The 10,734-nt window shown below is 36.5% G+C and overlaps 1 protein-coding gene across 6 annotated transcripts in view; it reads left to right on the top strand.

Moving 5' to 3' along the window:
• Positions 1 to 10,734, top strand: part of LOC146472356 (uncharacterized) — a 69,994-nt gene that overhangs the window by 17,371 nt on the left and 41,889 nt on the right. For 4 of the 6 annotated variants that reach the window (XM_085119713.1, XM_085119714.1, XM_085119715.1 and 1 more), the window contains exons 5-11: positions 4,719 to 4,787; positions 4,972 to 5,067; positions 5,521 to 5,616; positions 6,636 to 6,717; positions 9,216 to 9,314; positions 9,605 to 9,703; positions 10,485 to 10,557. The exons of the other annotated variants lie outside the window; for them this stretch is intronic. In XM_085119713.1, the coding sequence (XP_084975839.1) occupies positions 4,719 to 4,787; positions 4,972 to 5,067; positions 5,521 to 5,616; positions 6,636 to 6,717; positions 9,216 to 9,314; positions 9,605 to 9,703; positions 10,485 to 10,557 (614 nt within the window). The remainder of the gene's footprint in view (positions 1 to 4,718; positions 4,788 to 4,971; positions 5,068 to 5,520; positions 5,617 to 6,635; positions 6,718 to 9,215; positions 9,315 to 9,604; positions 9,704 to 10,484; positions 10,558 to 10,734) is intronic. 6 annotated transcript variants of the gene reach the window in all.

Here is a 10,734-nt window from a genome sequence, read left to right as displayed (position 1 = left end):
GGAGATCTCTTTGAGAGCTCTTGAAGTTCTTGAGCGTCCACCCTGACTGACTCACGTGAAGCTACGTGACGTACTTTGGCATCAAGCAGGGCACAATTGGCCGTAAGATGCTGGGACTGGTTGACTGGTTTCCACCTATTGTTCTATTTTGGAGGTGTCAGTCAGATTATTAGCTATTACTTGGCGCAAAATTGAAAGTATCCTATTAATAAAAGAGAGATTCAGGCTAGCCGAAATTTACGAAGTGCTTTAAGTGCTCACTGCTCGCCATCTGTATTTTCTTATGTGCTCGCTGCTCGCAAGAAAAATTAGACAACTGCTCGTGCTCGCAAAACTAAACACACTGCTCCCATGCTCGCAAATGCTCGCAAAGACCATTCCTTTCACTGGATTTGGTCTTTATCCCTTAATATTGCTATTCAATCTAGCGTCGTGAAACACCAGCAGTATTCCCACCTAAGTTCTTATTGAAGTATTTATTTCTTTTTAAAAGATGCTCCTGGAAGAGGGAGTTCGAGCATCATGAATGATGTCATTATATTGTTTCTGTAAAGGGTGGTTTATTTGAGGAGAAGTGTGAAGATAATAGACACAACCCAAGTGCCTTCTTTATTTGATGTAATTTTCAGATTACACGGCTGTTAATTAATTTAAACGTTTATTACTATCTTTTTATTGGGACTGGGTAATTTGCGAGTTGTGGAGTTGCAAGTTGCGAGTTGCATTTGCGAGTAGCAGTTGCGAGTTGCAGTTGCGAGTTGCCAAAACTAGAAAATGAAAATTTCTAGTGAATTTCCGCGTAATAAGTTTTTTTATTGCACGGCAACAAAATAGAATAAAACATTGCTTACCATTACACTTGGTGTTATCCTCCATGGTGAACAAAGTTTAACTGCACGACTACGAGGTCTTTACCATCGCAACTTTCCATATCGTTACATTCCATCAGAGTTTTTAAAATTTTCCCACGCGTTTCTTAAACCGCAAAGAGCGGATTCATGTGCACGTGCATGTGCAAGCAAAGAAAACACGTAAAAGGTGTAAAGGAAAAGAAGTTAGGAGGAAAAATTCACCGGAAAAAAAGCAAAATAGAGGGAAACTTTTCTAAGAGTGCCAATTTATAAAAGCGATACTAATAATCAATACTAATAATCGATAGTTTAGAAAATGAATCGTAGCCAACAAAATTTCACTTTAGTTCTGTTTTTCAAATAATTACTGACATCGACAGGTTACATTATTGGCTCTCCGAGGATACATTACGGCTGGCCGTTCCATATGATCGGCAACGATCACTCCATTGCTGAAAACAGTATTTTAGGTGTCGAGAGCGATCGTCCGTGATGGAAAGAAAACAGACATTTGAATCGCCAGACTTCGATATAATCACTGCGACTGATCCGTCAAGATCAGTAGCCAGACCCCTTGCACTTATATCGCTTTTATCATTTATGGATAGCGGGCAGTTCCTCTAGCATTCATGTTTTGTTATTTGCAACGCGGAAAATACCCCCAAACTTGATTGCCACCCCCTTTTTTGTTTAGTCGTTCGGCAACGATGCTGCTTTTATTTATCAGCTAGTAAAGTGTTTTGTGGTGGATTTCTTTGTTAAATAAATTTAGAGCCTTGGGCACTCCCATGCATAAAAGTGACGCAAATGCTCGTATGAAATTTTGAAAACAGCCTCCTAAGAGTGGCCTATTTTTTTGGCCGTGGGTTCTTACTCATTTTTACTCTTAAAAAGGTACGAAAGAAAAAAAATAGGCACTCGAAGGAGTGCATGTGGTTTCAGCTACCATAATAAAAAGTTATTGCCTGTGTTCGAGTGACCCTCAAAAGTCATTGTAAGAAAATGAAAAGGAATCTCTTCAAAGATCAATAAATTATGTGTGACTGTTACATTTACTGTAGGTTTTTTGTCTGCTTTATTAACTCCGTTTTGTGCATTAATGAAAAAGTTACAAAGCTGGGGTGTTACTTCGGTAGGTGTATGTTATATGTTAGTGGGGTTGCAAATTTGTAGGGAGATTATTTTCCAAATGAAAAAGGGGAATTTTTAGACTGCCATTATAGGCATCTCTTTAGCAATCACAAGTTTTGTGTATAACTATGCAGGTTTCAAACTATGATCTGTAGCAAAGTCAGCGACCAAAGGAATTCTAAACATGCGGTCCATTTTAAATCAGCCAATCGATGCTTCGGGCCCGTGCAACGATTGTAGAATATTGCAGTAAGAAAAGAAAAAATTCAGAGGGGTAAATGAACAGCTCTAGTCAGTGCCAAAATTGTGCAGCCTAATTTGATCGTGTTGTCATATGGGCGAATTTGGTATGCGCTGGAGGATTTCGGTTTGTTTACACTTTAACACACAGGGGACAGTAATAGATATGGTTTGGCTCTCCCATGGTTCGCATGGTGAAGAAGTTCCGTTAGGATCAAGACACACAGATAAACAGACAATAAGCTTTCTTAATTGAAAATTTTATTCAGACAGACCCGTGTTCACCCTTGAAAAGCAAATACGTTCAATTTTCGCCTCGAATGAAGGCTACGTGATCCAAGCGCACCGCGAGTCACTAAAGCACAATTTCTCGATTCTATTAAACTGAGTACGTTTTTCGAAAATTTCGCCAAAGCTATTTGAAATATGACAAATCGATCAATTTAACATAAAGCATGATAAAATCCAAATTCAAACCTGTAGTATTTGTGGATTGTCAGGAGCACACAAAAATTTCCGAGAACGTCTACAGCTCATGTGATGATTTGCAGATCTTGTTTGCGATCGCACGTGTTTCGCCTTGACACGATCTCGAACAGGAAATTCTTCGCTATGAACTCACTGGTTTCCTCTTTTTAAGCAGCCGAGTGTTCCTTAGAAGTTGCTCTTTTGATTTACGGTATTGAAAGCCTGTGTTTTCCTTCCAAGAACCACAAACGGCCACCTTGAAAATCCACGCAATAGAGATGCGGCAGCCATTTTGAATTGAATACAAGGATCTTCCGTACGAATAAAGCCGACTGAGACTCGTAAACCTGTCATGGTGAACGTTCGGCATTCCGAACCTTTACGGAAAATGGACTTACTTACTTACTTTCTTACTTACTTACTTACACTACACGATGACAATGTAGGTTTCAGCTTCTACAAAGCTGAAACCACAATAATCGGACTCGTCCATTTTTTACCATTGTGTGAGCTTTATAAAGCAGTGGCATAGGTCCCTAACACTTCTTTTACCCAAACATGTAACCCTATGCGTGTAACTAGGCAGATATCAAAACTCAACTCCAGAAAAAGAGAGCCCAGCCAGGGGTTATTGCTTATTTTTGCCGAAATGTTCTTTTTAAACTCTTTGCGATCCTTAACTTATTATCTCACCTTGACTAGGATTAGAAATATCTTTATTTTGTCTGTTTGTAACTCGCAACTCGCAACTCGCAGCTCGCAACTCCCAACTCGCAACTCGCAACTCCACAACTCGCATTCTTCGCAGACCCCTTTTTATTGTGCTCTTCACAATGCAAAACAAAATAGGTTTTCTATTTCTCGGAAGAATGTCTTACATTACTGAGTATTTTGCATTTTTACCGATTCAGACCAAAAGATATTTTTAGTGAGCTTCACAAATAGCTATTTTGAGAATTATACCTGATGTTAGTGCCTGCAATAGAGGAAAGACTGCGAGTCGTCCCTTTTTTCAGTCAGTAGACATCGAGACTTGACAGGACTGGAAACGGAGAGAACGAGTCGAGAGGGGAACTGGAGAGAGGCGGCTACACCTCCGTTTTCCTCATTTGCTCGCTCATATAAATATACCCGCAAAAAAATAAAAATAAATAAAATATGTGAATGTGAAGCGCTTGTAAATATTGTCGAGATTGTGAAAATTGTAAAATTTTCGAGATTGTGAGATTGTAAAATTACAGTCCAGGTCAACTTTTCAAGGTTTTTGCCTCTTCATCAGCGGCCGGTTTCTTAGCTTACTTTGATGCGTGGAGGTATTCTGAGTGTTTTACAAACACATTCTGAGGTGTTCCTGGTTTTCTGGGAGGTGTTCCGGGATGTTCCGTGTTCCGGTGTTCCTGAAAATACTATATGCCGGCTGTTTGGTCTAAAACTCGAGGATCACAAGTTAGCGTTAGCGATAGCACTTTATTGCACAATTTCTTGTTGACTGCTTCGCAAGTTAACAGATTTTACAAATTGCCCTCACAGACATAAAAAAAAACCTGGTTGGAAAAAAGTCCTTTATTGGCTTCACTAAACAAGTACACCGTTGTTGCAGATGAATTTCTTTTGTTGACGCGTTGACTTAAGTTGTTGGTCGAGAGCCACTCGAACCGACAACAAACTAGTTTTCAGATTATAAAAACTGCCGTCTTTTCTCCTCACCGAAACGTAAAAATTAGAGCACGTTAGAGAGACATTTATTCATCTCGTTTACTTCCATGCTTTGAAATTCTGTCTTAAATTTGTTTTGTTGGTAAAAATCATTCTGTTAAATGAAGAAAATCTTGCGTGAATTTGTTGTTTCCATTTTAAGCCATCCACATCGACAACATTTCCACTGCAATTTACAAGGGTTTTTTTTATTACAATATTATTAGAAAATTTTTCATATCTTGCTTTCGAAAAGTGTCACCCCGGACTTAGCTGCATCTTTAGCGCCTTTCGGAATAGCATTTTCTTTCATCCTATTTACTTCTTCTCCAGAAACATCAACAAATCGCAATATGAGCAAGAAGCTGGAGACCCTAAAGTCATCTGAATCTGGGGATAAAGGTCAGGCCCAAGATATTAACTACTAACTCTATTGGCTTCCTCCTATCTACTGAAAAATTAATATAATTTTTAAAATACTAACTATTTTTTCATCAATTTTGATGTTGAATGGGAGACAAATAAAAGCGTTTATATCCTATATGAACCTTAGAACTTGAACATAACAAAGTTGCTTGTTTCTCAGAAATCGTCAGAGATGATCTCGAACAGGTGAAAAGTGGTGTTAGAAAAATCAGCAAGATCCTGGAGACCCTGAAGTCATCTGAAACTGAGGATAAAGGTCAGTTCCAAGCGAGTACGGGTAACTCCAAACCTCCTCATTAGATGTTGACTTCTCCCCAACTTTGCGACAAACAGAAAAATCCCAAAAACTGGCTACTCAAGAAAATGGATAAATATAATTGTGCTTTTGACATCACAACTTTAATAAGTATTTTCATTTAAAAAAAATCAATACATCATGTTTTGCATGCTGACGATCTTAACTATTGGCCCTGCATGTTTTAAATTTTCACGTGTGTGCGTCATTTAAGGTTTAGGCCTTTTTCTGTTCTGATCACATGACTTCTCAAGTATGGTTGTGCCTTTAAAACCTTTTAATTGAAATAAAGGCAAAAAACAACTTTTTTGTGGAAGTTAAGGTTTCCAAGATAATTGATGATAACGAACTTTCCATAGCTAGTTAGTTCCCACTTAAATTGACTTGAACAGAACACTTTTGTTTGTTTCTCAGAAATCGTCAGAGATGACCTTGAACAGGGGAAAAGTGAAATAAGAAACATCAGCAAGAAGCTGGAGACCCTGAAGTCATCTAAAATTGAAGATAAAGGTTAGTTCCAAGAGACTAACTTCTAACCCTAGCTCCCTTATCTTTTGAAAAAGTAATAAAATTTTGAACATATGGATTTTAAAGAAATATGTGAGGGTGAACAGTTGGATTTTAAATCAAAGGCTCCTGTGAGCCAACTCGTGAATGCAGATGACACGTCAGTAATTATATGCTTTTGCTTCTTAGGTCTATAAAAAGACCTATCTGAATAATTTTTTTTTATTTAGGAAAGGTTTTTGTCTGTTTTTCTATTATTATGGATGAAACGTGACAACTGGGCATAATGTAAACAAACACATGTCCTCGCAACTAGCGGATGAAATTCACCCAGACAGAAGCCGCAATAAATGTCATTCGGGGTCCAGTGTAAGCGATAAGATTAATTCGAGAGAACAAGTGTAAACGCTGAAAATTTGCTAATGCACAGGCACAATATATTAAGCCGAACTAGCAACTTTAGCGAGATAAAAAGCTTCTGATATAAAACGTGACAGAAGCCGTTGTTTGATCGTAGCAAGGAATATTACCATGCTGAAAGCTGGAAGATTTAGGTTACGTGCTAGGCAACAAAGTCGTTTAAAATGTGTCAAGTCTCATTCGGCAACAACACGACACGGGCAAAAAATATTTCGGAGTTTCTTGGAAGAAAAACTGGACACTTTTTTGTTGATTGGCAACCACGCAAAACCACCAAAAGAACGCACACGTGTACCTTTGCGTTGTTTCACGTATTGGAAGGAATCAGAGTGCGTGTATAATTTAATTGTCCACGAATCCTTGTAGTATAGTTAGATGCGAGTACCGCTTCATGGTAACCACATGTATTCGCTCCTGCAATCACGAGTTGGCTCACAGGAGCCTTTGATCTTTATTATAACTTATGCCTGCATGCTAAATATAATCTGAGTTTGATTTTACAATATAATTATACTGATATAAACATTATACTTGGAATCACCAACAAGATATTTCTTTGTTATATTTATTCGTTTACCCAATGTAAGCTGTTCTATTTTCAGCTGGAAACAAGTCAAATACCTCGTTATCCTCATATAGAGTAGGCCAATTTATACAAGGACAACAGGAACCACTCCCTCCTGGGTAAGTTCATCAGGTCCCTTTCATTCTCCAAAATTATTAGTTGCATAATTATATAGTTACAGTGTATCAGTTCTGTCGGTTTGTTTTAAATGGTACCTTGGGGTATGTTCATGGCCCCTCCATTCTCCAATATATTTAGTAAATAAATAGTTATATCTGTTGGTTTGCTTCAGATGGAAGGTGTATGTTCATGGTCCCTTCATTCTCCAATATATTTAGTAAATAATTAACAATTATCCTGTGAAATCGCGCGGAATATCGCCTGATACTTAGCCGACGAGGCCGCAGGCCGTGTTGGCTTAAATCAGGCGATATTCCACAAGATTGAGCAGGATAATTGTTTTGTTATTCAACACATTGATAACAAAGCACAGGTTTATAGCAGAAAAACTGGAGGTGATCTTTATTGTCAAAAAATAAATAAATAGATAAACGTGTAACATTTTCCCGCGCATGGACCAGCATGAATGAAAGCAGCAGCTTTGTTCAAGTTTGAATAAAATCGAGAGCATTAAAAAAATTGAGTACTCGTCTGGTGCGCCAATCACTCCGGCATAATTTTCCACAAATTTCTAGCCTCAAAAGCTGAAACCAAACAGCATTTTGAAGCTGCGAAGGATTTGTTGTGTCAACCGGGCCGAGCTGAACAGACTGGAAACGCTTTTCAACAATTTCTCGGGTGAGTGTTTCTTTGTTTACTATGCAAACAATTTCATGATCTTTCCTCAAGAATTCTGGATCTTTTATGAAACTAAACGGTTTTTCAAGCAGCTCTGATGCTTCTGAGAATAATTGCTTTATACTCTGTTTCTTTGTGTGCCAGAAATCTAAAATTTCTCCAGGCACTTTAGTGCGGGCTTGGATTTTCTCAGGTGGTTTTCTCCATCTGTTCAAGACAAGGCAAGATCTCTTTTAACAGTTACGAGAACTAATCCAAAAGTCTAGCGAAAAATATATCAAACGTTTTTGCTGAACTATAATTTGCCAGTTCATAAACAGAAAGGTAAGCAGTAAAAGGTTTTGCACTAACCATTACAATTCTTAACAAAAAACTTGGCTGTCTTCTTTGTGTTCATTATAAAACAATGTTATTAATAATTTGGTAAGAGCTCAGCCATTTTTCTCCCCGACACACGAAAACTACGTATATCGCAGGATATCTGTTATGTGCGGGTGACGTATATTGAGTCCACCGTGACAATATTTGGGCAGTGTCACAATGTGTTGAATAATAAATAGTTGTATCTGTTGGTTTGTTTCAGATGGAAGGGGTGTGTTAATAATAATAATAATAATAATAATAATAATAATAATAATAATAATAATAATAATAATAGTAATAATAATAATAATAATAATAATAATAATAATGGAATGAAAACTTTATTATTTACAAGAATAAAATCTACTAGATACAGTTTGATTCTATTAAAGCCTGAGTGATTTCACAGTTTTTATTCATTCAATACAATACATATCAAACATTACATGAATTTGAAAAATAAAGTTAATCAATTAGTCGAGGCGCTTACAATAAGAAATTCATAATACTAAATTGTATCAAAACCTAAGCCTATTAAAAAAGCTACTTTTAAGACGTTCAGTGTTTACCTGAGGTAACTGACTAGTACTTTGTCTTATTCATCTAAAGAAAAGAAAGCATGCTGTCTTGTATTTGACTGCCTTAATGTAACTGTATGCTCTCCTTTTAAGAATTATTTTCAACGAGTGAATCATAACGCTTTAAATACTAGAAACAATGGGAAAGCAGCAAAACTGCCCAAGGTCAAACTGGATTTTGCACGCCGTAGTTTTTATTTTTTAGGTGCCTCGATATTTAATTCTTTGCCTTTAAGTCTGAGAAACATTAACTCTAGATTTTTATTCAGGAAAGCCTTGGACGATTTTTATCTGTAAATTTTTACTGTAGTTCTAAATTAGTGCATGTTTTGCTTTTACATATTTTAATTATTCTTATTTGTAAGTTTTTAATTTTTAGTCAACAGGACCCCGTTGATAACAGTATTCTATACTGAAGGGTTATCCTGTATAAATATTCGATTATTATTATTATTATTATTATTATTATTATTATTATTATTATTATTATTATTATTATTATTATTATTATTATTATTATTATTATTATTATTATTATTATTATTAAGGGAGGACGCTTTAACTTGTGGCAACATAGGGTACAACGGGTGAGAACTGTCGCTGCTAATTTTATTGAAAAGTTCCTTATCACATTTTTCCAAGAGCTCGTTGATATTGTAAAGTTTTGAGGAGTAACGCTTCTTAAAGCATCTCTCCAGGAAGCATTGTGTAGTATTTAAAATTGCTTGGCATGCGCCATAAACAGGAAGACCATACATTATTTAGGAAGAACGATCGCTTTAAAAAGATGATCAATTTCGTCTTGGCTATATGGTTCCTTTATTCTCCAATATAATAATTTAGTAAAAGAAATAGTTATATCTGTTTGCTCAATTCAGGTGGGAGCTGCGTGTAACCGAGGATGGCAGGATATATTATGTAGACCACAACACAAGGGCAACTTCATGGGATAGACCTGTTCCTGATTTACCTCCAGGGTAAGTTGTTCAGCGTTCAATTATTTGTAATCATATTTCCAAGTTTGGTTATCCCTGGAAACAAGTTTACTTTATGCGGGAATTATAACACTATACATAGTTGGAATTTGAATTCCAATTTAAAACTTCAAGTTAGCAATATTGTCTCTCCCATTAAGGGAAACATGCAGTTATAGTGGAAGCTCTTGTAAGCGGACACCCTCGGATGCATCGTTTTGGCTATATGGTTCCTTCATTCTCCAATATAATAATTTTGTAAAGAAATAGTTATATCTGTTTGCTCAATTCAGGTGGGAGCAGCGTGTAACCAAGAATGGCAAGATATATTATGTAGACCACAAAACAAGGACAACGTCATGGGATAGACCTGTGCAGCATTTACCTCCAGGGTAAGTTGTTCAGTGTTCAATCATTTTTCTAATCTCCAAGTTTGTTTATCCCTGGAAACAAGTTCACTTTATGCGGGAATTTGAACACTATACATAGTTGGAATTTGAATTCCAATTGAAAACTTCAAGTTAGCAATATTGTCTCTCCCCGCATTAAGGGAAACATGCAGTTACAGTGGAAGCTCTTGTAAGTGGACACCCTTGGATGCATGAAAAGGGTATGGTCCCTAACTGGGACTATAAGAACAAAAATCAGTGTTTGTATAAAGGCTTCAAATATAAGTTGTTTACTCAGCCTTGACAAAGTTAATGCTAACTTTAACCAAATTAAAACACGAGCAGCAGTGTTTTATCGGGATTTAAAACCATGAGGCACAGTCGAGTGGTTTCAGACCAGATAAAACACATGTTGCGAGGTTTTTGAGTGGCTTCAAAAACATTCCTGAAAAAGTGCGTGTCAAGAGACTTCATATCAATGATGCTTTTGTGAACGTTGTAGATTAGCATACGAGAAAAACATTAAACACCGCATACTAATAAGAAGGAGGTTTAATCGGGTTTTAAAACAACTGCATGTGATGTTTTATCGACCATTTGATAGCTTAATGGGCTTACGAATTATTAACGACTTTTGAAGTGTTAATAAAAATACCTGCTACCTGCTATTTGATCCCTGTTTTAATTATTTATTATTAGTAAATAAACTTAATAAACAAGATTTGTAAATTAAATGAATTACTCTATAACAAATACTTTTAATAATAAAATGATTATTATTTAGTTGGGAAAGGAAGCAAGCGAGCAATCTCAACACAAGGACAACCACATTAAAACTACCCAGTGCAGAAGACTTGGTAAGAAACATTGCCAATCAAGAACAACATGATTTAAATTATCTGTTCCTTTCACAAGTGCTCTATGATGTTATGTCAAATTTTGTAATCTGTAAAATGTTCTCTAATTTAGAATTGCGCATGATCAGTGAAAATGTTAACCTTCAATTCCACCACACAATGTCGGAGCCTTCAGGC

Source organism: Pavona decussata, unplaced genomic scaffold (assembly GCF_977016875.1).
Source record: "Pavona decussata unplaced genomic scaffold, jaPavDecu1.1 SCAFFOLD_100, whole genome shotgun sequence".
In the NCBI taxonomy this organism is placed as follows: Eukaryota; Metazoa; Cnidaria; class Anthozoa; order Scleractinia; family Agariciidae; genus Pavona; species Pavona decussata.
Note: the sequence above shows the minus strand (reverse complement) of the source record. Positions and strands in the feature narration are given on the sequence as shown.